General features: G+C 37.4%; 1 protein-coding gene across 6 annotated transcripts in view; it reads right to left on the bottom strand.

Moving 5' to 3' along the window:
- The window catches only part of nsd3 (nuclear receptor binding SET domain protein 3), a 36,665-nt gene that overhangs the window by 6,661 nt on the left and 2,031 nt on the right, over window positions 1-27,973 (bottom strand). The window contains exons 1-22 of one of the 6 annotated variants that reach the window (XM_058788369.1): window positions 27,152-27,542; window positions 24,850-25,889; window positions 24,559-24,718; window positions 23,902-24,056; window positions 23,231-23,818; window positions 21,640-21,742; window positions 21,438-21,529; window positions 20,461-20,506; window positions 20,208-20,338; window positions 19,905-20,030; window positions 19,299-19,425; window positions 18,698-18,895; window positions 18,436-18,615; window positions 16,531-16,680; window positions 14,563-14,719; window positions 11,972-12,174; window positions 11,724-11,836; window positions 11,279-11,548; window positions 9,117-9,233; window positions 8,889-9,030; window positions 8,702-8,808; window positions 5,114-5,318 (exon numbers count right to left, since the gene is read on the bottom strand). In XM_058788369.1, coding sequence (XP_058644352.1) covers window positions 5,114-5,318; window positions 8,702-8,808; window positions 8,889-9,030; window positions 9,117-9,233; window positions 11,279-11,548; window positions 11,724-11,836; window positions 11,972-12,174; window positions 14,563-14,719; window positions 16,531-16,680; window positions 18,436-18,615; window positions 18,698-18,895; window positions 19,299-19,425; window positions 19,905-20,030; window positions 20,208-20,338; window positions 20,461-20,506; window positions 21,438-21,529; window positions 21,640-21,742; window positions 23,231-23,818; window positions 23,902-24,056; window positions 24,559-24,718; window positions 24,850-25,842 — 4,363 coding nt within the window. In that variant the 5' untranslated portion in view covers window positions 25,843-25,889; window positions 27,152-27,542. Of the gene's footprint in view, window positions 1-5,113; window positions 5,319-8,701; window positions 8,809-8,888; window positions 9,031-9,116; window positions 9,234-11,278; window positions 11,549-11,723; window positions 11,837-11,971; window positions 12,175-14,562; window positions 14,720-16,530; window positions 16,681-18,435; window positions 18,616-18,697; window positions 18,896-19,298; window positions 19,426-19,904; window positions 20,031-20,207; window positions 20,339-20,460; window positions 20,507-21,437; window positions 21,530-21,639; window positions 21,743-23,230; window positions 23,819-23,901; window positions 24,057-24,558; window positions 24,719-24,849; window positions 25,890-26,564; window positions 26,788-27,151; window positions 27,543-27,973 lie in introns of those variants that run through there. The other 5 variants (XM_058788371.1, XM_058788373.1, XM_058788370.1 and 2 more) reach the window with 5 other exon arrangements.

The following is a 27,973-nucleotide window of genomic DNA, read 5'->3' as shown; positions in this document are numbered from 1 at the left end:
GGAAACGCTGTACACAAAAGCAGCTCAGCGCTCATAAACGCTGCTTTATCAGGAATTATAGTTAAAATGAAATTAAAATGCCAACGTTTTTGAGGACAGTCGGTTACCTTCAGAGACATTCACATAAAGACATCCGCGCCGCGTTTTGACTTGAAACGTGCAGCGCTCATTATTTATTCAACGACATCATTGCCTTTTGAAGTTTAATCCTGCCGTATCGCGCGACTCTTATCTTTCCGTCCCCAACTGTAAGACCTCTTGTAATTATAATTAAGACATTTCTTACACCATTTAACATATTTAAAACTTTTTATGGCCTTAATTTTGATACAACTCACTTTCAGAGTTTTTAAGGACCCGCGGGAGATCTGTATTTAAGGAGCCCGTCGGGCAGGGCAGTGATACATTTTGGTAGCCCGACTGGAAAACACAATAGCCCCGGGACGTCAGGCTAGCGATTTTGCGAGCCCTATATCTATCTATCTATCATCTATCTATCTATCTATCTATCTATCTATCTATCTATCTATCTATCTATCTATCTATCTATCATCTATCTATCTATCTATCTATCTATCTATCTATCTATCTATCTATCTATCTATCTATCTATCTATCTATCTATCTATCTATCTATCTATCTATCTATCTATCTATCTATCTATCTATCTATCTATCTATCAGGATACTTAATATAAGACAAAAATAAATACAAACAAAATGGAGCAGTCTGATGCAACCCACAAGGTTTATTTAAACATTACCCAATAGTAATGTTTTAGACAAAATAAACATTTAATTTCCTAAAACTGAGAAGTCTGATGTAACTTAGGGTGTATTCACACCAGGAAAGTCATAGTTCACTTGCTTTGAAAAATTTTTTTTTTTTGTTTGTTTGTTTGGTGCGGTTCGCTTTCACACTGCCCTTTTTGCAAGTGAACCAGAAATTGTAAACAAAACCACAGGTGTGCTAAGATCATCTGTTCATTGGACAGAAATTCTCAAGCAGGGAAAAACAGGAAGTGCAAAAACAGGCTAATCATGGAGATCTTTCGTAGTGCAATTTTTATTCTTTTACTGATTTGCTGTCATGAGATAAAAACACAATATGAAGAAACTTATGAGCATCATATATGAGACAATGTCATACAATGTTGTAATTACGACTTGCCAAAAATAAAATCTATAGATATGACATCAGTGAAAAATTAAATAAGCCGTAATTGTTGCTCATAAAGGGTATATTTTTATTTGTGTGCACTCACAATATCAAGAAAACGTGCTTTTCTAAAATAAAGAAAACTAATAGGATGCGCTTCCCGTCAAAAATGAACAGTAACTCAGTGAATATTTTCCTTACAGACATGATGAATATATCTATAGAAAGCTTTGAATTACTACAAAACGAAATAAATCATATCCAAAACAAAAACTCTTTCATTATAATCTGTAAAGATGCATTTCTTTCTAAAGGCGCGTCCAATGAGGAGATGGCGAGTCAGGATTTTTAACTTCATCTTTGTGACACTGACTCAGAAAACACTAGTTTATTAATAAATAATTCAAATATATCCTAACTATTTCCCCCAGACACATTCATTGTAACTTTTGCTGGGGCTTTGCGGCAAGCTTTAGCCTATTTAGTCGCTCATGTCACGTTGCTGTGGGCACTATGGTCACAAAAACTCATAATTTGCACGCGTTTTTTAAGCATTGCGGTTTGAAAACAAGTGATTTAAGCGGTTGAAATGCAAACAACAGCACTATATGCGCGAGCTGTGTGTTTTCCGAGCGTGCTTTCTGCAATTGGGTCGGATCGAGGCCAGTTCATATTCACACCTTAAACGAACCGTACCAGAGTTCGTTTGGAAGTGGACCGAGACCACCTCTTCAGCTGTGTCTCGGTAAGGTTGTTTGGTCCGCTTTTGGTACACACCCGAGTGTGAATACTGCATTCTCACCTGCCCAAACGAACTGCACCATGAGGGAAAATGAACTCTAGTGCGATTCAACCCGAACTAAATGAGGCAGGTGTGAAAGCACCCTCAAACATTGTCCAATTCAAGTCTGAGCAGGGCAAAATTAAAAGAACTAACTGGAGTAGTTTGATGCAACTCATTAGGTTTAATTTAACATTGTCCAATGTTAGAGAGAGGACAAAATAAACAGAAACATTTTAACTCCAACATGGAGAAGTCTGATGTAACTAGGGATGGGTATAGTTTACATTTTATCGATACTATTTGGTGCAAAAAGATATGATGTGAAAAGTTGTTTTATTACTGCTGAACTTTAGCAACTGTATTAAAGTTCTTCAGTCAAGAGCAGTGAGTTATTTTTCTCTTTGCGTTTTATTTTATTAACATTAATGGAATAGTTCACCCATAAATGAAAACTGTGTCATCATTTACTCACTCTCAAGTTGTTTAAAACCTGAATGAGTTTCTTTCTTCTGTTGAACATAAAAGTTATTTTGAAGAATGTGGGAAACCAAACAGTTGCTGGTCCCCAGTGACTTCCATGTTTTTTTGTTTTTTTCCTACTATCAAAGTCAGTGGGGACCAGCTAATAATGTACTTTTGTGATTGCGAATAAGTGCAGTGTCTCGTGAGTGTAACTCTACCGCTGAATCAACATGTGTCTCGTGAGTTGCGGTTGGACCTGGAGCCGAGAGACAGTAAATACAGCGCAATGCTTGAGAGGTAGATGTTGTGTTTTGTTAGAAAATGTTTCATTATATTACTAGTGTTGCCGCCTTTGTTCACTATTACACTACTGCATATACTGCATCTGACACTGCTGTCGCTTAGTTTTGTAACGTGAGCCCACACTTCCTAACGTTTCACTCTTGCCGCCACTGATTGCACGCAAACACACACTGTGGATTTCACACGCACGTCGAGCAAACGTCGGCCACATCATTCAGTGAAGAAAAATGACGAGCAGCAGCTTCTAATTCATCATTAACATTGAAGTATATGGAGATAAAACAACGCAAGTATCGATAACAGTATCATTTGTCCTGAGGCTTATCGGTAGTCCGGTATTGACCCAATTACGTACCGGTCCAAAAAAATACTCGTTCTCGGTACCCATCCCTAGATGTAACATAAGGTTTAATACTGTCCAATATAAGACTGAAGAGGAAAAAAGACATAGAAACATTTAAACTACTGAAAGAACAAAACGTAGTAGTTCAATCACGGTTATATCCATGGACGCTGCGGATAATCCGCGGAGCGGGTAATAAAAACATGCATGCAATCATAAATGATGCAAATATTAACTGCATTTTTTAAATAAATTTTTTCATCAGGCAGGCGATTTAAATTTGTGTGTTTCTTCGCCTGATCGGGAAGTTGCAGTGACAGAAACGGTGACATTCCAGATAAAGTTTGAAAGTAAAGCCTGTGTTAATGCTATTGAGTAGGCTAATATGGCCAAAGAAGGTATTTGTTTTATAAATAAATGTTCATTTAAAAGCAGCCTGCAATCAGCGTATTATGTTACCGTTACCCCTTATGGCTCCGATGAGGTTTTGTTCCATCCTCCACGCGGTGACAACTCACAAAAGGCTATTTTTAGCCAAGCAGCGCGGAGAGCCACTTCAGAAACATGCCGTAGCTGGCCAGTCTATAAACACAAGCATTGACTAGAGCGGCCGCGATCAGCTCCGGTGCCCGTGGAGCCGTAACGTGCCGGAGTGAGGCGCAGTGAGGCTCTAAAGTCACTAAATCTGCTGTTAAAGATGAACCATCCATTCATCATATCATCATGCAAAACATACATGACAACAAATAGCGAATTTTTCATTGTTTCTCGATACATCATAGCATTTCCACACCGGCGATGACATGACTGCGGTGCCAAATCATTTATGTCCCCATTATGCATCATGTACATCCTCACGCTTTGACGCCATCAAATTGCGGCCAAGTGTAGTGTGTACCGATCGAGTCATAAAATGTGATTATCAGCCGATACCGATCTCCTGCCGATCAATCGGAGCATCCCTAATTAACATATAGGATGTAGGATAACTGGGTCAACAGCATATCAGAAGACAAATATATATAAAAATCTAGTTCAAAACACACTAAATTCTCAGAAATGGGCTCTTTGTGTTTACCATTTTCAAAAAAAGTTTTAATTTATTGACTAAAAATGTAATGTGGAGTAACCATCAAGTAAAATGACTTTTCCTTAATTTTCTCACAACTTGAATTCATGCAAGTGTATATATTCTAAACATTTTCAACAAAAAAAAAAAGAAAAAAAAAAGCTTTTAAACATTTTTCTAGCTGTAAAGTATTTACACATCACAAATTATTCATTCAAAATTTTTGGGGAGTTGCACCACATGACATTTTATAACCTGAACTAACCTAATTTTGTCATAAAAAGGTCAAATGATCTGATATTTTAAGAAACGTTGACGCAGAATTGAGGATCTGCATTATTTCATGTTTCTTTGTGTTGGTTGCACCACATGACATGGTTTTCGTCAAAATGCAGAAACACTGAATAAATAAATTTTATAAATAAAAATAAACATTTTTAAATCTCATTTAAAAATAGCTACAATATTTTTAACAAAACTGCTGTTTTACCAAATAAATAATAAAGGATTATGCCAAACTATCTGTTTTAAGAATTCATTCTATTATTATTTTTCTTCATTACGATATCAGGACAGCTGTATCACCCTTTAAACTTCTAAACTTTTAATACTTTATACCCCCTTAAATATGCTTAATTTAAAAGGATATAATCATTATCATCACTGAAGGGGTGTGTTCAAGCCATTTTATCTATGAATTGTTAGATACAGTTGCTATGTATTAAAAAAAATTTCATTGTGTAATTTCATTGACCCATCTATAGATGGTTCATCCTTTCTTTTTCATTGTGGTTCTCAACCTTTTAGGCTTTAAAGTTTAAAATGTTATACATCTTCAGTTTCAGCATTTTAATTAAGATTAATAAATAAGATTAATAAAACATTAATGCTATGGAAATCTAAATCCCCATCAAGCAAGAGGCCACATGTGGCAGCATTACTACGAAATTACCACAGCTGACAGGAAGAGCTGGAGTGACAGACAGCACGTACCGTATGGAGGTTTGGTCAGGTTGAGGCAGAGGAGATGGTAGGCCTTCGGACAATCCTTTTTGTCACACATGACCAGCTCTCCTCCTTCTCCACAGCAGTAGCAGTAATACTCATGGGTCTGTTTGCTCTCCATCTTCAGCTTACGCTTCTTCGGCTTGAGCTTAGCATTGCGCACCTTCTCTTCTCTCTCCATAACCACTGCACTCTGCAGGAAGTAAAACAACGTGTCAGACAAGAGACTGATATGATGATAATAGATAAAGAAATAAAATTACAAGGAATAAATAGAAAGACAAAAACCTAGTGTTAAATAAATAAATAAAAAAGTACACTCAGCTATAGGACACTCTAGAGCAGGGGTACTCAAGTTCAGAGGCCAAGCGGGCGCTTTTAAATTACATAAAATGCAAAGGGCCTCAAATTACAATTTTCATCATCAGACTTTAAGACAATATTTGCAGATTTACTGATTTAAAAATAAAGTTTATTACTTGTCTAAGTCTTGCTTGTCCTTGTCCTATTTAAAATAACACTGAGCATGAAAAAAAATACACACATACATATACATACATATATATATATATATACATATACACACACAAAATTGCTTTATTGGCATGACTGTAAAAAATACAATATTGCCAAAGCTTGAAATATATGTGGAGAAATATAATCACAATGAAAAGATCAAAATAATAGAATAAAAAATTATAACAATATAAACTTAAATAAAGTGTAACAAATAAGAACTTGTGTGAACATTTCATACCACAGTGTTTAACATATAAACACACACAGGCTGAGGGTCACTGTGGTAGACAGTAGGGAAACATAATAGGTCAAACATAATACACATTATGTACATTCACCTGCTGTCTCTCAGGCTGTGGCACGTCCACACGTATCTTGCAGCCAGTGCTGCTGTCTGTCCCTCTCCTAGTATTATCTTTATTAATGTTTGTGAATTTGTTGATGTATGTGTCTCTGATTGATTTAAATTGGTAACAGTGAAGTAGGAAGTGTGTCTCTGTCTCGATCACTCCTGTCTCACAGTGAGCACACACTCTTTGCTCTCTGGGTAACCAGCTCTTTCTGTGTCTGTCGGTCTCGATGGCTAGTCTGTGCTCACTGAGCCTGTACTTGGTCAGGATCAGTCTCTGCTTTGTGTCTTTGATACTCTGGGAGATATTCTTCCAATTCATATTTTGATTTTATAGTTCGATAGAGTTGTAATTTGCTTTGTGGTTTGGTTTCTTGATCCCAATGTTCCAGATATATATTTTAAGACTGTTTGATAATTTGATTTATTTTGATGTTTGGGTGAGAAGCAGTGCTGGTCTGAGACTGGTTAGTCTTAGAGTTAGTCAGGTTAGTAAGTCTCAGAACCAGCTGACTTAGGGGACTTTTTTCGGGGTTCAGTTCTTGGGTTTGTAGTGCTTTAAAATGTACCGATTCTGTGGGACTTGATTTTAGATGCATCCAGAATTTGAGGGATCTTTTTTGTATATTTATAATCAATGGGAATCGGCCTAATTCTGCCCTACATGCATTATTGGGTGTTCTCTGTAATTTTAGAATCATTTTGCAGAATTCTGTGTGTAGGGCTTCTGTTGGATGTCTGTCCCATCTAGTGTAGCTCTGATCACTGAGTGTACCCCATACCTCACTTCCATAGAGTGCTATGCGCTGAATTACACTATCAAAGATTTTACACCAAATTGGAATTGGTAATTCAATATTTTGGAATTTTCTCTTAATGGCATATAGAGCTCTTCGAGCTTTATCTTTCAGAGCATTCACTGCCATACTGAAACTCCCCGATGCAGTGATGATCAGGCCGAGGTAAGTGTACTGCATCATGTGTTTTAGGGCAGTGCTGCCTAGACTGAACTGGTATCTGTGTTCCTGACATCTGGACTTTTTCTGAAAGACCATAATGTTGGTCTTTTTGAGGTTTAGTATGTATATGTATATATATATATACACACACACACACATTTCAAGAATATTTGCGATGATATTTATGACGATATGCAAAAAAATATGGAACGTTTTATTGGTGTTTGCAGCTGGCAGGCAGCAGCATTTATTAGTGCAAACACAATGAAGGGCATTTTCCATCCTTTTCCAATGAGCTACTGTCATTGATGACAGACTACCTAATTCGAAGTGTAAATCTATTGTCATAAGGTGGCAGAAACAGCATTATAGTGCAATTGTAGTGACCAGTGTTGGGCAAGTTACTTTAAAAAAGTAATTAGTTACAGTTACTTCTCACAAATAGTAACTGAGTTACATAATTATAATAGTAGCCTAACCAATTACCAGGGAAAGTAACTATTGCATTACTTTTTTAAAAAGAATGTTCAAATAACTTGGAAGCCTCCGATATTAAATGTTAAATGAATTAAATGGAAACTATTTTTTTTTAACATTGTACACTAATACAAAACAACAATTTAAAAATACTTATCTAAAACTGAACATTTTTTCACATTCTAGGAGACATTATACCAAACAAAGCACAATTTAACTAAAAATTAATAAGTTGGTAAAATAATATTTTGTGGCCATTTTTGAGACCCCTTTCTTGAATCAGGCTTGCAAATAAATGCAGCCTTGCTGAGCAGAAGGGAATTCTTTTAAAACATTAGAAAATATTACATATCCCAATTTGAACACTATGTGTGAAAGTTATGATAAATGTATTAATAGAGCTGTTGTAATTATCATCACTAGTATTGTCTTACTTTTTAATTTTATTTAACAGAACAACAGTAATATTACAATACTAACATTTATGAATGTTGATAGAGCTTTTATTTTGACGGAAACCCGCAGGAAGACCTCAGTGCTTCTTTTTGTTGACAGCAGCAAATTTATAATTATTCTCATTACTAATTTAGGAAGATGCACGTATCAAATTGTCACATGCCTTGTAAAAATTCATAAGTGGTACTGAGCAACTGATGAGTAACACAGTTTCAGTGCAGATTTCCCTCACAGTTTGGACACTGAACCCTGGCTAACGAGACAGCGCCGCGAGCTCATGCAGTGCTGTTTGAATGCAATTAATGCATGTATCAGAAAACATAACGTTCTGCAGTATATTTAATTGTTTAAGGCCAGTTCGCGATTTTAATCATCATACAGAAACCAGCAACAACCACCCCTTCCTCTTGTCATCGGAGACATGAGATGCAGTACTAAACAGTCTCTCGCTGCCGGTGCTTGAAATGATTTTTGCGTCTTTCTCAGACAGTTTTAAATGCTTCCACACTGCTGACGTGTTTGTTGCATTAGTGCGCACCTCTATTCGATCGCATCAAAGTCATTATTTGGCACAATTTATTCAGTCTTTTTGCTTATTTCGGTGCATCCCTAGTAAATACGTCATATGACAGTTTTTTGTCATGTAAAAATTTATAATCTTCAGCATGACGCGGGCCACAAAATGAATGCAGACAGGCCGGATGTGGCCCGCAGCCTGCCTGTTGAGTACCCCTGCTCTACAGAATTGTCAAAGGTTCAACAGAAAATCATGTGTAAGCACTTCATGTTCTTCTGTCTAATTCAATTAGGCTTTACCTTGGGCTTGACTCCAAGAAAACCACTACAGTTCTCAGATCCACAGTGGCATGATGTCCTCCCATTACCCAGACAGTCCAGGTTGTAATTAAAGGTCAGCTCCGTGTCTGAAAATAAACATGATTATCTCAATTAGCTTCTAAACAAACACTGTCCTTTTTTCAAAGAAAATGCAAATTGTTCTTACCAGCAGTGATATCACACAAGGTAAAGAGCCCTATCCGCACATCTCCATTTATGGTCCACTTCTGAGTCTCACAGTTTGGACTGCAGCTGTGGTTCATAAAGCGTGACAAGTTCCCTTTGGGTCCAGCATCAATCACACGGTCCTGAGAAGCACAGAAGGAGCAACTTTAATACAGCTGAGATGACGTTTTAATGCTACATTCACAAAGTAAACATGCAACAGTGATACCTTTGTGAGGGTCAGCATGTAAAAGTTGGTCACATGGTTCTCATTGGCATGTCTTATTCGTTGCTTGCACTCTTCAGAGTCAATCAGTTCGCCAACATACTCCATGACAAAATCACCCTAAACACAACCAAACAATGTCCCAAGATCAGTAAAAAAAGAAACATTTTATACAATATAATGAATAAAGTTCTAAACTAAGCAGTCTTTCATCCAAATGTTCTTTACTGATTATTAGGGATGTAACGATATCAAAATTAGGGATGTGCGCTACGACTAATTTGACTGTCGTTTAAACGGAAGTTTTGTATCCGACTAGTCTAAAAGCTAGAAACCCCCAAAATATGGCAAAAGAAAAAAAAATGTGCGTGTATAACAGCCTACACTTGAAATACTTAATCTTTGCATCACACTGTCAAATCCCTCAATGAAATCTGCTAAAAATAGGTCACGATTATGCCGTATGCTTGCCTCACGTTATCATCATTTAATTTTAGGTGGTCATTAAACAGAAAATAAGGAAGAGCATACACTCAACATAAACCAGTGCATAGCTTATTTATTCAGATCAGCTGGAGCAACGCAGAAATGGAAAATAGACTGACAGAATTCTTCATTTTCATATAACGTTAGCCAACATATTAAAACACAAGTCAAAAACAATAGGAAAGTTTAGCAAGGAATAGCATTAAAACGGCTTTTAACAATGTACTTCATGTTGGCTATATCGTCTAAAAATAAAACAATGCTCGTTTTACTTAGAGCATGCGCATTTGTTCAGTGAATTTAACATGTTAACGTGGTCTGGCGAAAGATGGGACTAGAGGCGATTCTGCACTTGAAAAAAAACGCGCTCGGCAGGAACTGAAGTTACAGGCACGCAGAGAGATAACTACAAGCAAGCAGACAGTTTCGAGAAGAGCCTGGAAATCCCGCACCACCACCGAAGTGGGCCTTGGAGGAACAGACGGCGCGGATGGGATCGCGGACCGCAGCAGCAGGTTGTAGTGTATGACAGGATTGACATTTGCTGGTTTTGGCTAGCCTCCAAGCTAACGCATACGTGCCTGTATTGAATATGATTACGCATCGCTCCAGTAGAGTTATTGTAAACCAATTTGACATTACACAGTTTACACAAAACTTTTCCGTTTCCTTCTAATTCAAAATAATCCCACACCTTGCTGGTTCTTCGCGTGGTCATTTCGAGCTCGCCGCAGCTGACATGTAGAAAACGCATGCGAGATCTGAGGTAAAAATGTAGTTTCCGCCCAGATACGCTTTTAAAAATATTTATATATTTAAATATTTTGATATTTATTATTTTTCAAAAGTTTTATTTTAGCTTGTTGTTAAAATGTTTTAAATGTAACGTTAAAATTATGGTAATTTTTTTTCTCTAGTGTAATCGACTATTTATTTCAGTGTCGACTAGCAGGAGCTGTACCGTTTAGTCGACTAGACCCGCACATCCCTAATCAAAATATCACGATACAATAAAAGTCAATGACACAATATTTATTGCAATATATATTAAAAAAAAGACAGAGATTTTGAAAAAAAGAAAAATTATTTTTTATTTTTTACATTTTAAGTTAAATTCTTCTATCTAATGCACTTTGAGTATTCAAAATGAAACCCATTAAACCCCCCAAAATGTTAAATTAAACCCCAACCCATATTCATATCCATATTATTTCAGTGTGTATGAAGGAGTGTTAAAGCTAGTTTAAAAAAAATAGGTACTAAAAAAACAAACAAATTAATTTTGATTTTGATTCTGGATTTTGTTACATGCTTTTGTTATTATCTTTTTAAATTTTACTACATATGTTATTATTATTTATTTATTTTTTTGTAGTTTCTGTATCTTTCCAGTTAGTAATTTTAGTGTTTCAACTTAAGTTAGTTGTCAAGCCAATATTTCTCATTTTCATTTATCTAATAGTTAGTTTTTTCAGCTATATTTCAGTTATAAAGAATGTTTTCAATAGTTTTAGTTAATGATAGTAACCTTGGAGCATAACTACAAATATTTGTAGTCACCAAAGAAATTTACAACACTTTAAAATGTAATTCATTTTTAAGTCTTTATGAACTTTTCTCAATTACAGCTCCAGGCCATTAGTGCTATTAGACTTCATGCTCAGACGTCCAACTCTCACCTTTTTGAGGTCCTGCTTGGTCTTTAGGCCCCATCCTCGGCCGGTGGTCTTAATGACCTCAGTGTCGGGGTAGAGGCGTTTGGAGAAGCACTGGTTGTGGCAGCGGTCACCTGCAGGACAGACCTGCGGGTGGCATTCATACTGCAGCATGCGGTTCAGGCACTGAGAGTCCTGGCTGCACGGACGCTCATCTGTGGGTTTGCAGTTGCAGCGTGGGATCTCTAAGAGGTCAGCGACGTGCACCTGCACCTTCCCAACTGGCTTATTGGACTGGGTGAGAAACATGAACAAAAATATAGAATTTTAGTTTGTTTCAATATTTTAGTTTTCTTTGTAAAGTTGCACTGTAGAGAGATTAACATGAATGGTAAGGGTCATATTATGGTACCACACAACAGCAGAAAATTTTTATTTTTGATCAGAGGATTCAAGCTACATCCTGTACCTTGATAAGTTTGTACGGTGGGGGTTTGCGAGAGTTGCGCTCCTGTTCGAGGGCCTCCTTAGTTTCTCGCTGTGCTTTTAACTCATGGAACCTTTTTGCTGCCTCCTCAAGTCCTTTACATGCACAAAAATACATTAAGAAGTCAATTTAGCTTAACCTTTATTGGGGACGTGATACTTACATTAAACATGTGACTATTTAATATAACAAAACAAATGAAACTCCACTGAATTGGTCTGGTATCTTACCTTTTTTAAATGACGACTTGTTGCTAAGTTGTCCCTCTACAAAGTTCTTATCGCTCTCAACATACGGGAAAACTCTGCCCTGGTTTATCCAGTAGTAGTCATGGGAGCCAAAGAAAAAGACTGGAAAGTCGCCAATGTCATGCTTCAAGGTCTGGATGTTGGAGGGAACCAGGCGAGGGTTGCATATCTCAGCTGGCCACCACCTACACATGGTTCAACATCAACATTAGGTTTATCGCTTATTCCTTGGTCAGTTAAAATGTAGCCTTCATCTTGTAGGAAAACAAACCAAAAACACTTAAGATGCAGGGGGGTGTCCAAATATTTGTGTAATCAAATGCTATATAAAATTAGAATTTCCCTCTGCTTGTGCTATTTGCTACTTACTAGCAATAGCAAAAATCAATAGCAACATCAAAACTACGACACACAAAAGATTATTTTAAAGGGGTCACCGGATGCAAAATTCACTTTCCATGTTGTTTGAACATAAATGTGTGTTTGAAGTGTGTGTACACATCCACCCTATAATGATAAAAATTCCTCTCTCAAATCAGGCTGTTCTGAGATTTCTGTCAGAATGACGTAGTTCTACACAGGCCGCTCCCATGATAGTTGACTGACAAGGCCGTCTTACCTTAGACCGGCCCTGAGTGAGCTGAGAGCTGTCCGCCATTGTGTCGAATCCGGTGCAGGGGAAGACGAGAATGTCTCAGATTAAGCGATTGAGGTGTTTTGTGGTTAGATGTAATAATAAACATAGCAGTCGTCATTTACTCCTGACACCTGAGCCACTGAAGACGCAGAGGATTAACGTTACTTTCGTTTTTTGAAGGGAATGCGCCGATGCGATCTGCCTATAAATGCGTTTAAGTTCGCGCGAATCATTCGTGATCCAGCCTCACCTACAGAAGAAGTGAGTATAAGGTTTTTTTTTTTTTTATGAATCTTTGCAAATTGCCTTTCCTAATAATGTGCTAGTTACCAAGTTTCGCAGCTAAAGTTTACCATCTGCTCGTCACTCCATAGAAGATAGGGGCGGAGTGAGCAGAGCTCATTAGCATTTAAAGCAACATGCAAGGAAACGGCTTGCTATGAACAGAGCTGATTTTGACAGGGTAAAAATTTTGTTTTTTCTACCATTGACAAATTTGAACCAAAGTATGTTATAGACTTTTCATTAAGTCCCTAAAGAATCATATCAATTCGTGGGAAATGGGCATCCGATTACCCCTTTAATAGAAAGGATGACCCATTACATCCAGTACAAATAAATAAATACATTAACACATCAAAGGATATGGTTCTCAAAAAGCCTTTTTTCTGGACTTAAAGGTTCATTAAAACAAAAGTGTCATTAAATCACTTACCCCCATGTCGTTCCAAACCCGTAAAAGCTTTGTTCGTCTTCGGAACAGAATTTAAGATATTTTGGATGAAAACCAGGAGGTTTGTTACTGTCCCATTGACTGCCAAGTAAATTACACTGTCAAGGTCCAGAAAAGTACGAAACACATCGTCAGAATACTCCATCCGCCATCAGTGGTTCAATCGTAACGTTACGAAGTGATGAGAATACTTTTTGTATAGAAATAAAACAAAAATAACGACTTTATTCAACAATTAGGCACTGTAACGTCTCCTCTGCGTCACCGTAGTGCAATTTTGGAGAATATCCCCTATACAAAAAGTATTCTCGTCGCTTCATAACGTTACGATTGAACCACTGATGGCGGATGGAGTATTGTGATGATGTTTTTCATACTTTTCTGGATCTTGACAGTGTAATTTACTTGGCAGTCAATGGGACAGTCACAAGCCTCCGGGATTTCATCCAAAATATCTTAAATTGTGTTCCGAAGACGAACAAAGCTTTTACAGGTTTGGAACGACATGTGGGTAAGTGATTAATTACAAAATTTCCATTTTGGGTTGGAGTATCCCTTTAAGGCTTTTTAAACAGCACTGTGACTGCTTGAATTCAGCGTAAAGACGTGATGCCGCATAAAAGCCAGACTACATTATGCCTACTCAGACCCAAGTATCAAATTAAACAGCAGTAATGTGTGTAAATGCATTCATGCCACCTCTGAGCAGCATTAAAATGTCTGTTTAAAGACACTTAAATGCCACTTCAGATGTGCTTTTGTGATACTTTTGCAGTATAAACTTAATGGTATAAAGGTATAAAACAAAAATTGCTGTGTAAATGCATTGACGCAACCTTTGAGCAGCATTAAACAGTCTACCAGTCAAAAAATACATGCATCAAAAGACTGAAAAATGAAACAACACCTCTGTGAACCCAAGTCAGAAATATACTACAGTGATTTGTAACATTCTTAGATAATATAATTTTAAGTATTATTACTTCTATTATTTCTTTTTAAATATTTCTTTTTTATATATATATATTCTGCATCAGACGTTGAGAGAAAAAGCTTGAGTTTGTGAAATAAAAAGAAAATATTTTTGAAATATTTAACATTTTTGTGCCATTTAGTCACATTAGACTTGAGATGAACATGCCTTTAGTTTAGCAAAAGATATCTTAGGACACTAAGAGACTTTCAACAGTTCCACGGACGTACCTGTAGTTGCCCAGCTTGGCCCAGACTATCTGCTTATAGTGGGGCTTCTTGCCCGCTCGGCATTCCCCACACAGCCACGTCCCCTCTGGCATCTCCATGTTCAAGCACTCGGGGTGGAACGAGGCGGGACAGGCCTCACAACACAACAGTCTTCCTCCTTTTTGACAAGCACACACACGCACATAAACACACAATCGAATACACAGGCCCACAGTATCACCACATGCTTGTCCATTCCCAATAAGGCGGTATTCCACAAACCTCATCCATGAGCATGTCAGAATCAGACAGTTATGTGTCCTCTGAGATCGATAAAGGTCTCTGAAATGCTTTAACATATACGTCTAGATTGTAAATGTCAATTTGAAGTTCTGTTTGACATGCTCAAAGACATGGTTTGATGACTAACACCTTTCAGCATTATGTTAATGTGCTTTTTTGTGCCGGGTGATTTAATAAGCAGCCGATAGTGAATGATCAGAGGGGGGCACTACGGGAAACATGCAGTGATGCACACTGACTGATTGTCCGCATTAACATCACCTGCAGTACACTAGCAGACACGGAGCAAGTATTTTGGATGGTGTTACTTAAAACTTTTTGTTTGACTGACAAGAAAAATATGGCAAATAAGCACTGATGGAATATAAAAAAAATGGAGCACAGCAGTGAGTGCCCACTTTTCCAGCCACTTTGGTTCCGAAATCATTTTTCCGATTCATTTTTTCCAGAAGGATTAAAAAAAAAAAAAACATAATTCCTAAAGAAATCTAGTCCTGAACCAATCCAACCAGCTCTGAAATTAATCAATGAACTACTCACTCCAAGAATCATTAAAAATTACGTGAATAAAATATAAAAAGGTACAATATCAAAATTAAATAATTTTAAATACAAAAACTATATATATTTTTGGGAGGTCAAAATTAAATCTCAAACTTCAACAAACATATCCACGCTAACCATCTGTATCGAAGACCATTTTTCTACAGAGTAAAAAAAAAAAAAGGTAATTTCAACCTCTCACAATTATATAAACTCGGAATTTAGAAATATAAACGCAATTCTGAGAAGAAAAGTCCAAATTGTGAGAGATAAACATGCAACTGCAAGACAAAAAAAAAAATCCAATTCGTCAGATAAAAAGGTTGCAATTACCTTTTTAATTTTTATTACGTGGTGGAAATAAAAAAAATAAAAAATTGTGAGAAACTCACAATTCTGAGAAAAAAGTCAGAATTGGGAGATATAAACTCGGAACTCAGAATTCTGTTTTTATATCTTGCAATATTTATTTATTTTTCTCAGAAATGCAAGGAAAAAAGTCAGAATTGTGAGATAAGTCATAATTACCTTTTTGAATTTATAGTCCATGACAGAAAAGGGCTTCCATACACAGAGCTGTGCAAGTTATCTTTAAAAAATTCTCTATGGACAAAATGAATGGGATTTTGACTTCCAGGACCCTGCTGTAGGCTCTATTAAAATTGCCATCCAAAATATGTTTATGTTTGGAGGGTGGTAGGGTATAATTGTGCTCAAGCAAACAGAGAAACGGGACAAAGTAATTTAGAAACAATCCAAGCAATTAATGCTAAGCCAAAGCATGTTACGGACTCAGAATAACAAGTTACGTGACATCTCATAATCTAATAAAATTCCTGGGAATCGGATACAGGCACACAAAAATTTGAATATATTATGCCAACTTCTATTTTATTTCTCTACACAATTTCCCACACTAATTTAAAATGCCGATTTGATTTAAACTAAAGGACTAAAATTTAAGCTATGTGTTGCTGCGTGTTATTTCAAGCCCACTATGTGCATTATAAGCAGCGTGAGGGTGTAAAATTAATGAGCAATAAAGTGACCCCAAAAATAAACAAATAAACAAAAAGTAGCAGTAAGACAGCTGTGAAAGCATACAGATGGCAAACTACATAAACCAAGAAAACATGATTTTACCTTTCCCAATATTCTTTTTGGTAGCTGACGAAGAAGAAGGAATCATAGGTAATTTCATCAACTCAGCACGATTTGACTCAGTCAGAAGGTAGTGCGACTTAAAGGTATATGAACTTAATATGGTGTCAGTATGGTCGTGCACTAAAAGCCCTACACGAGACAAACAGGAAAAGTCATGAGTAATGAAACTACCCATGATTCCAGAAAACACACATCAGGAAAAAAAACGACACGTGATTAAATAAGTAGTCCTGAAAAGAGAACAAAAAACGAGAGTCTTAAGAGGAATACTGCAGTGTTGGAGTGGGAGCTTTAGGGAATCACTGGATGAAATGTAAAATATGCAGTAATTGTGTCATTTGATTCTCTAACTGTTTTCTGCTTTTAATGGTAGCCAAATGCTAAATGAATAGTTCATTCAAAAATGTAAATCAAGTTATTTATTCACCCTCATGTTGCTCCAAACCTGTCTTTCAGTGAATAAAGACTTCAATTTTAGTCTGTTTCACAGACACATCTATCATATGGCTTTACCAGACTTGAAGAATTGGGCACAGCGTCATATGGACCATTTTTATGATATGTTTATGGCGCTTTTACATTCTTATTTGAACTTGGAAACTTCAGCCCTGATTAATCGCAACTGCATGGGTGAAGAAAGGTCAAAACTAGAACTTTCTTCCAAATTTTGCATTTTGTGTTTGAGGGAAGAAATGCAGTCATAAGGGTTTGGAACAATATGATGCGAGTAAATGAAAGTTTTTACTTTGTCAGGGACAAGGCTATAAGGACAAATATTGGTTATAAAGATCATGCAACTGCTCCCACGCCAACACAGACTATCCAAATTACTGCAGACAACAAAGATGGTTAAAGAAATGACCTAAATTCAGTTTATCATTATCAGTTAGTTTCTTGAGAAATTAGAAGGTGAAAAGCTTTTCTACAGAAGTGGGAAGGCGTTTGTTCCAAAACTTAAAGATGAAATCAATGATATTCATTAAGGTTTGCATTCTGACCAAAACATTTGGCAGAATTTACGTATGCAACAAAATGCTATCAAAAATCAGTGCCTATTCATGAATGAAACGTGAAAATTATTAGGTTTAGGTCTTGGCATATTACAAGCTTATTAATTAACTGCATCTAAATACACTTATTGACATTAATTCAGAGCACAACATATTGTGACCAGAATGGTCTCAACCAATATTAGCAATTCATTTAAAATGTAATTAAATCAATTTAATTTTGTCTGATTATCCATCTGTGTTATTGCAGATAAAACTTAAGGTCCAATATTAAACATTCCATGTCTTAATGTCTAATTTTAATTGAACAACATATCAAGATTAATTAATTACGAAGACCGTTATCTCTATATCTGTAAAAAATAATACTAAAAACCCAACCTTTAAAATGGGCAAATTAAAACAAATGAACAGATTTAGTGTTCATTAATTGCTCTCTGGAATGTCTTAAATTTTAAAAAGTTCAACTGAAATTAAATTCAATGTCAGTCCTTCCCCAGAAGAATCACAGACAATTAAAATGTTACTAATTAGTAGGAAACAAACATGATCTGATGGATCACAAACACACAGTACATCTTAAAGTAAAGGATTAGGTGACAAGAAAGAAGCTCACATTAAAGAGTGTCCAACTCTTAAAGAGAAGGAACATCGAACATTACAAAGGACGACACCAGAGAACATTAAAATACTGATGTGGTGAGAAGATTGTTAGAAAGTGTTACATTCACTAATTGCACTAGTGACAACTTGCAATTTTGTCAAGAACCCATTTAAATGTCTTTTAAAGTATGCGATACACTGAACATACAAATCTAATCATCTCAGTTATTATGACTTTAGCTATAATACAAGGCATGAAGGCCAAACGTACCTCGAGCGCAGATGAAACACCAGCCTACGTTTACAGGTGAGGAAGTGTGTCCATTCTTCCTGGAACTGGAGTGGTTGCTACATATGATGATGTGGGGCGTTATCAATACACTGCCAGCCGCCATACAGCCGTCTACTGTGTGATACGCCACCGGACAGCGGATACATCGCACCATACGGCCTAAATAGGGAGAAAAAAAGGAAACTGCACTGAAATTGCTTCTGTAAAATACAATGCAAAAGTCAATCTTCTATGTATCTACCTTTGCCAGCTTTGTGAAGGTCTCTGTCGAGACAGCATGTGGCACAGCTGTGCTGAGGGCAGCGGAGGCCTCTAGTATCGGTGGTGGTGCCAGTGTACTTGCGGGCACACGTTTCGTGGTAATAGCGGCCACAAGCGTTCACGGAGCACCGCTTCATGTCACCCTCCTCGACCTTGCAGGAGAAACAAGGGTGGGAACCTGGAGAAAGTTATGGTGACAAACAGATTAGACTAAACAGAGAAAAAAATCCTTTAAAAACACAATTATCAATGCACAATTCAAATTCTCAGCACAAATAAAATGCATGACACAATTTTAAAACAAAATAACCCATTTCTTTCAACCTGTCCAAATTAGGTTTAAAATGTAGTGTTGCTATCAAACTTTTTTTTGATAGCAAAAAGTTTTTCAGCCATTTTTTAAGTGTTACTGGTGGGCTATATAACTGGTAATAACTTTTAAAAAGTTACCACAAATCAGATGTAATGTTAGTAAAAAATAATTCATTCATTCATTCATTAGAGAGGAAAACCTTTTTAATTCAGTTTATTAAAAAATTATGCCAAACAATTTAGGAGCAATAGGATGTAATAATGCTCACCTGTCTTACACTCCTGACACAGTTGTTCTCCATCTGTTCCACTGTTAGATCCTATACACTCTGGATGAAACAGCCTGTTACAGTCTCCCTCACAGCTCACCAAAGAATCCCCGAATGTTTCACAGACCTAAGAGATTTACAGAAGAACCACAACAACAGATTGCTATTATATCAGAAAGAGTCAGACAAAATCAGAACTACTGTCTTACATTTCTGTGAAAGCTGCTCTGCTGCAACCTCAAAAATAACACTTTTAAATAGATACAATACATTTCTCAGAGACAGTATAGACCTTTACATTGTGTCAAATTTAATTCCATTTCAAATAAATGCTGTTATTTTAAACTTTCTATTTGTCAAAAAAATCTGGTTTTCAACACTGATAATTATAAGAAATGCTACTTAAGCATCAAATAAGCAGACTAAACTAATGGCTGCTGAAAATTCAGCTTTGCCAGCACAGGAATCAATTACATTTTGAAATATATTCACAGTTATTTCACAATATTACTGATTTTACTGTGTGTTTATCAAAACTTTTGAACAGCAGGGTATCTAATGTCATTATATATATTGTTACATAAACCCAGCGTTTATAGAGCTTACATGGCAGACTGTGTCCTTTTTTGAGGAACTTCCTCCTTGACGGGACAGGCTTGAGTCCACAGACTGCTCATCAGATCCATCAGCATCTACTGTAGCAGGACTGTCCGAGCGCTTCCCGAATCCAGTCTGCAAGGGATGCAAATGAATGCAAAAATGAGTGCATTTGGCAACAAAACCTGATTGATATTTCAAATAAACAAATCTTGTCATAACAATTGTGTAACCCAACGAGGAGTGTATGGCTAAGGTGCCAATCAAAAAATCCTGCTGGCACTCTGGCTGTATTTTTGAGTGTAGTCTGACCTGTGGATCATTGAGGCCTCTAGAGTCAGAGTCAGAAGTGTCTCTGTACAGTGAGCTGGCCATCTCCACATCAGTAGATGCTCTGCTGCGTTTCTTCAGTGGTTTACACGAGTCTGAGATCTCACTGGCACCTACAGGATTAGGAGTAGCATTAATAGGGAGATACGGATCGATAAATTAATTTATGGACCAAAAATGACATCTAAGAAAACCACTTAAATAAATGTAAAATTCATTGTGCAGTGTCAAGCACCTTTTTGTGACCCTGTTTTGAAATCCATTTGAGGTGCTGCTTCAGCCTGTGAAAAAAAGAGTCAACTTTATAATATGTTTCTTACTTATGTGACTCACTTTAAATATCGACTAGATGTATTACAGTGTTATTTTAGTATAATTGAGATATTCTCAGTGTTTAATATTTGAAATTAGTTTTAATTTTTAGATTGTGTTTTCATTTTAAATTTTGTTAACATTGTGATAATTTTGTTGTGTGTGTCATTTTTATTTAGAAATGTGTTTATATAGTTTTTGATCGTGTTTATATGGTTTTTGATCATTTTTATTTCGATTTTTGTTATTTTAGTGCATCATGTTAAACTAAAAAATGACAAATGTTGCTTTGGCAACTATACTTAAGGTTTTTATATTTTATTAGTTAAATTAAATTTATTTCAAGTAATGAAAATGTCTTTTATGGTTTCAGTTAACTATAATAACCCTGATGCATTATGAAAGGTGCAAATTCACTAAATCACTATGTCACTTTTCTGCTGGTATTTCTGTGCAAAAACAGAAATTGTGTTTTATTCACAAACCACCTACATACCAAAATATATACAAAATGAAATTTGTTTAAAAGTTCAAGTTTCTTTCCATCATGGCATCAGTAATAATATAGTACAAAAGTTATTTTAAGAGCTGATTCAGCTGCCTGGATGGCAGTCGTGGAGCGATGCTGAACGTTATATCAGACTTACGAGTCTGCTGTATTCATCCCAAGCAAGCATTCAGAACTGGCCCTAAGATGAGAAACTGTGCTGTGCAAATAACATTTTGCACAAATATATAATAACAGGTTTGTACAGTAATATGATTTGGATCAGGTGCTAAAATTATGCAGGTAGTGAATGCAAAATGCAGCGGGTTCAATTAATGCTTAGTGACATCTACTCTACGGTTTGTTGGATTCGTCACTGTTAAAAGATTTAATGTTTTGTTTATGCGCTCTACCTGTTCTTTCTTCACTTTCTTTTTTGGCACTGGTTCCACACTCTTCTCCGACTCGGAACGGCTTCGCACAGACCGGCGCTGCTGCTTTCTCTCTGATATCACACAAACACAGAGCAGGTTTTCACAGATTAGATTTATACTGCAAAGGACATCTGAATACCATAGCAAAAGGGAGTTTAACTCTGTGTTTGCGCTTATATACCTGTGGATTGCTCAGCACTCTCTTGGTCACTCCAGGTTAAGGGAGATGCAGCTCGCTCTTCTTCACTGGAACACGTCTCTGCCTCTGCCTTATCACTGGAGCCCTTTGTGGGATAGATTGAGAAACGTGAAAAAAACACATACCAACAGCTGCCTGGCAGAAAAGGTGCAATTTCTTCTCAAGCAGCATGCATGAAGAGAGAGAGCAGAGCCCTAATTTTAGGTTAGCTAGCTGCAGCTGATCTTAGTAATTAACTTTAGGCAGTAAGCTATAATAGCTTAACATGTACATTAACAGCATCTCAACCAAACTAAATGCATTATAGCGAATAAATAACGTTTCACAGCATTTTTGGTAACATTAATTCTACCTAACCTGCAAGATGTTATGCAGCATAGTTATTATCTGTTTAGCATACCATGGTGTAAATGAGTCAGACAGGAAAGCTTGCTAATAATGGGAAATGTGGGAGAAAAAGTATACATATTTACAACATAATACTCAATACACTCATATACAATTAGTACACGATTTACACTAGGATGCAAATAGCAATCTGTCATTTTTATCATCTCATTTGTATTTCATTTCTATTCCTTTCTTTATACTTCAGTTTTAGTTTAATAATTTATGCAATTCAACTTGTTTTATTTCAGTTAGTAGTACATTTCTAGCTTTCCCAAGTTTAAGTTTTTCATCTAATATTTCTGTTATTTTTTAGCTCTATTTTAATTAACAAAAATAAAAGTTACCACTAACACCACATGTGTATATGCTGTTATAAAAATGAGATATAAATTTAAGCAAACTCCATTTGATCAATTTCATTAAACATTTTACTTCGTTGCATAGAGAGTCACTAGTGGGCAACTACATTTTTGATCTGAGAAATTGTACCTATTAAAACATTATTTTAAATGATGTTGTTTCAGAGTTTCTTTGATTAACCTTTTCTTTTCAAAACTGTCACGACAGTGATCGATGCAGAAATTACATTATTTACATTAAAGGGTTACTCCACCCCAAAATGAAAATTTTGTCATTAATCACTTACCCTCATGTCGTTCCAAACCCGTAAAAGCTTTGTTCGTTTTCGGAACACAATTACATTTTTTGTCCCATTGACTGCAAAGTAAATAACACTGTCAAGGCCCAGAAAAATATGAAAGACATCGCCAGAATAGTCCATCTGCCATCAGTAGTTCAATCTGAATTTAAAGAAGCAACGAGAACACTTTTTCTGCGCAAAAAAAACAAAAATAACGACTTTATACAACAATTCGTCTCCTCCGCGTCACCGTAGCACCATTTTGGAGTATCAGCTGGACGCAAACTGCGTACGCTGTTCTGTGTCAGTCAGCTGTGCCACACGGATATATTTTCTAGGTTTATTTATGCTTTGATTTGAACGAAAACAGCGTATCCAGTTTTCATTCAAAATATCTTAAATTGTGTTCCGAAGACAAACAAAGCTTTTAGGGGTTTAGAACGAAATGGGGGTAAGTGATTGATGACAAAATTTTCATTTTGGGGTGGAGTAACCCTTTATATACACATTTCCTTAAGTTCACTAGAATTTTTTAATTTCTACCTCAGGTGACTGAACCTGATCGCTGGGTCTCTCCTCACTGTCCATCTTCATAGGTAAGTCCAACTTTTGCTTTGGGAGCTGCCAGTCGCATTTGATGATCTCCACGTTTAGTTTCTTCATAGTAATGGAGAGTGGGAGGAGCTTGCGAGCTGCAGCGGTCTTCCAGGGTGTCCTGACTGGAGGTGGGGAGGGTTCCCTGGGGTGGGGGTCAGGTTTTGCGGGGCTGTGGGGTTGCTCTTGGTCCATATCATCCTCTCCCTGATTGGGAGATGATGTTTCTCCACTACTATTGATGCTGCACTGCCTCCGTGGCTGCTGCCGACGAGGTATGTGCTCTTCTTTCGCTCCAGCACTGCCTTTAGAGCGTCTCTGCTTGCGTTCGGGGCGGTTTTTACTAGTCGCCCTAGGTGAGGTCACAGTGTCGGCAGCAGGAGCAACAGCAGCAGCAGCAGCACCGGGTTCCTTGTCAATGTAGATGAAGGTGTAGGTCTCGTTGCGTTCTTCTCGTGTCATCTGCAGAGCGGCTTCTGCGTGACCCACACCCACTTCCCATTGGGCACGCTCCTTCTGGGACTGAGGCTTCAGCAACTTTAAAATTGATAAACCACAAAATAAGTAATCAGAAATGTCCACAGAAAGATGGTCACCACATTTGAAGTACAGCAGGATACCTTTTGTTTCTCAGTTGGGTTGGTTGCTTTCCGGAGTGTTTCTGCTTGCAACTCCTCGAACTGGCTCTCACCCTTGTACACCACAGTTCTCTTCTCATGGATCCAAGCCCTCTCAGGGACACTCCCGAAGAACTGCACGTGGTATTCCTTAACACCTACCAGGAACCATGGAAGCAAGTTATTAGAAATATAAATCTGAAGCAAGAGAGTAGAAATACCAGCTAAAAGCTGAAATACACAACTTTTCCCAAATTGTTCCCCGACTTGCAACTTGGATGAGTTCAGAGTTTGCAGAGATTGAGAAAATCAGAGCCATTCTGCAGATTTTAGGCATTAAAAGTTGATGAAGCACATCAGACTCCTGATTCTAAAAGTTCTAAGAGTTGTATATTTTGAACCGATATTAGAACACATTTTCATTTGTGCACCAGAAAGGCAGACTACTAGCAATGTGTTTTGCATGAATTTGTTGTGTTTGGAACAATTAGAAAGCCTGGTACTTTCTGATCCTCAGTCATTTAGTGAATGATTCCCGTTTTCCTCTGTAAATGTTTTCAAAGCCAACATGTGTATCACCTTTTTAAAACCTGCTCTGATTTTAAATATCATCCAGAGTATTCCAGCCATAAAAATACGCACTTGTAATAGAAGAATTACCTCTTTTATTAAGTCGTATATGAACATTTGACTGAGGGTCTGATGACACCATGCACGGCCACCAAGGATACGTCCCAACCTTAGCCCACACCAAGTCACCAATCTCATACTCTTGACAAGAGCCGGTGCTAGTGATGACCGAAGGAAAGTGCTTTTCAACCTAAACAAGAACACAAGATGGTCTTGGATGAACAGGAACTGATCAGATCTCATCAACCAGAAATTCTCAACACTTTCCCACATCTTCTGAAGTGAAAAGGGCTATAAACATATCAAGAACATTAAACTCACTTTCAGTTCCGCTTTGGGGCTTTTGAGGGTCGAAGAAGGTTGCTCTTCTCTGAATGCGACATGACCTTCGTTGGGCTGTGAGGAGTTTTGAACCATCCCTAAACGCTCCTCCACTTTGCATGGCTGCTGGCTCTCCTCTTCTTGACCAGCACCATGTCTGCTGCTTCTCTTTTTCCTCTTTTCCTTCTTCTGCTCATGTCTTCTTCTGGAAGCCTCGCCGGCCTGAAACTCTTGAAGCAGATCCCCGCACAGTGAGGACTCGAACAGCTCCCTGCCGTTCTGGTAGGTCTTAATGATCTTTATTTTGATCTCTGGGGAGCTGGTCTTTTTGGGAGTGTTGGTGGATTGCACAATGGGGTTGGAGATGGTGCTTTCTTGAGGTGAAAGGAGGGGCGGTGAAGAGGGCAAAAGCAATGGAGGAGGGGGTGGCAAGACTTGAGGCATTAGATGAGAAGCAGGAGGTGGATGATGGTGGTGAGGTAACAGTGGTGGGTTTTGTGGATGGTGTTGGTGTTGCTGCTGCTGCTGCTGATGGTGGTGGTGGTGATGATGGTGAGGAGGATGATGAGGCTGGTGGTGATGATGGGGATGAGGTGGAGGTGAGATGTGGCTTGGAGGCTTCTCCTGGACCACTGGTGGTCTCAATACAGTGCCTTCACTAAGCAGTAAACCATGATCCCCATAGTTTCGTATGGCACCGTAGCCATTAGCTGAGCCGTTAGGGAACTGAGAGTACAAGGCAAACTTGGCCTGTTGCTCATAGGTACCTACGCCTGTCGGGTAGCCGTTTGTAATGACTGGGAGGTCTTCAGCAGGGTAAGGAAATCCTGACTCCAAAGGAGACTCAAAGTTTTGCTGTCCTCCATCATCTCCTGGGTCACTGATGGCTTCATAGACATCCTCCTGTCTGATGTTAGCGGAGTCAATAAGCTGAGGGGGTTGCTGAATTGTGTTTCCCATGATCCCTTGCATGAAAGAGAAGGAGAAATCCATTGTTCTGCTCCAGCATCCTTAAGTTTCCCTTTTTCTTACAGGGCCTGCTGAGATTTTGAGGAAAAACAGATAGAATGTGTTTATGACAAAAAAACATCACCATGCTTTATCGCATTTGTGAGAAATTGCTCTGTGCAAAAATGTTTAATAGCTTTATGTGTATTAAAAAATGATTAATGCTATGCACAAATGAGTTTGTGAGGCTTGCAGTACTTCTGCAACACTGCAAATCTCCCTCCCAGGGGATAAATTAAGTTTACTCCACTCCAAGTTAAGACAACTTTCCCTAATTCTTGAGAGGAAACTTCATGCAAAATTTAGCCTGAAATTACACAGCCTTACTGGATAGGACATTTAGTCAGAATCGAGCATGTTAAATGCCATGTTCCTCACATAACATCCCCTCTCCTTCTTATATGACAACAATGCGTGCTTTATCTCAGTTTCTATTTCACTAAATAATCTTATGAATTTTGAGCTTCTCTCCCTTTAATTAGAAGTATGGCTAGGCCAGCTGGTCAATAAAAGAAATATTTGCCATCAAAGCAGTGTTTATTTAGTCTATTTTGCTTGTTTCGTCTGTCCAGTAAGAGAAGATGTAAAACAAGCCGTTAAAGACTTTCATTTAGCACATGAATCACATCACTCAATGCCACAGAACAACAAACGACTGTTTCTAAACCAACTAATCTAAAACACTGTTTCATGTCAAAGAAACAAACCTGCAGTGACCAGCAGCTGGCTAACATTAGCCTGCTAGCCTTTTCTGGATAACAAAACATACCCGATATGATCATATTATCATGTACAAACATATACAACTTAATGAAAACGCTATATGGGCCGCGAATAAACAAAATTAAGCTCTTGGGTATTAAAAAAAAACGATCCTGTTTTCCCAACAGCCTTGTAAAGCGGACCCGTGTAATGTCGCTGCATTATATGAAAGGCGGCGTTAGCGGATGTGCTAATGTGTGTACATGGGGAAATCACCAACGCACGTACTTCTAAGGTTTATCACCTGGGAATTTTCCAAACACATATTTTGTTTCAAAATGGTATGTTTCTTGGTAGACTGGATCATGCGGAGAACCATAAAAACTGAAGAAGTGAATGCGAACATGCCAACATGGCTGCCCGTGCCCCTTTAAATCAAATTGGCCAGATTACATTTCCATCAGGAGAAGGTGTGCTGCAAACCAATGCTTTATTGTTATCAAAAACAGAAATACATGCAGCGCTTGTTTGGATTCAACGCGATATTATGAAACGAAGCATCAAAACAACGGTAGAATAAAAGCGTCTGTACCTTCAGCGTGTTCCATTCTAAACAAATACACCAAATAAACTGGATTCCCGCTGCAGTTAACATAAATATATCAACACAAAGACCTATGACTCCACGTTTCTTAGATCTAATCCGGTGTAAGGAAAAAAAATGGGGCTAGATCAGTCGTATGTCGATCCCCATGATAGGATGTGTGGCTGTGGAATCGGGAGAGGCCCCGTTTTTTTTTTTTTTGCGGGATGCTCCTGCAGACCCAGGGAAATTTGGCTCCCATATATTTTATTATAGCCGTCTCCCTCCCTCTAGCTGTAACAAAAGCCCCTCTGCTTAAGGCCTGTGTCTCAGCGCCAAAATAAAATCTCCCCCATTGGCTGTGCTGCATGATGTGAGGGGCATGTTGGGACGAGTAGTTTTTTTTTTTTCTTCTTCTTATAATCACAACATAATTATCACAACAATGTTATCGATTGACATTAAAGCATAAGATGCGATCAATGTATTACAGAGAATAATTATATATATATATATATATATATATATATATATATATATATATATATATATATATATACATAATACACACACACACACACAATAAAAAACGATGTACGTATGTAACAAATAACTGTTAAGCATAATAAAAATAATAATAAAAATAGCCAAATTCTACTTCGACCACGTAATAATTACAACAACAAACAATATGTATTTAATGGTGTATATAATTCAATATCATTATTGTGTTTTCCAAAAATAGTCAAAAACTACTTCGACCACGAAATAAATAAATAATTAAATAAGTGTGTGTGCATGTATAAAAGTAAAATGTTTGTAAAATAAAAA

This window comes from Onychostoma macrolepis, chromosome 10, assembly GCF_012432095.1.
Source record: "Onychostoma macrolepis isolate SWU-2019 chromosome 10, ASM1243209v1, whole genome shotgun sequence".
Classification (NCBI taxonomy): domain Eukaryota; kingdom Metazoa; phylum Chordata; class Actinopteri; order Cypriniformes; family Cyprinidae; genus Onychostoma; species Onychostoma macrolepis.
This window is presented reverse-complemented; position numbering and strand designations above follow the sequence as displayed.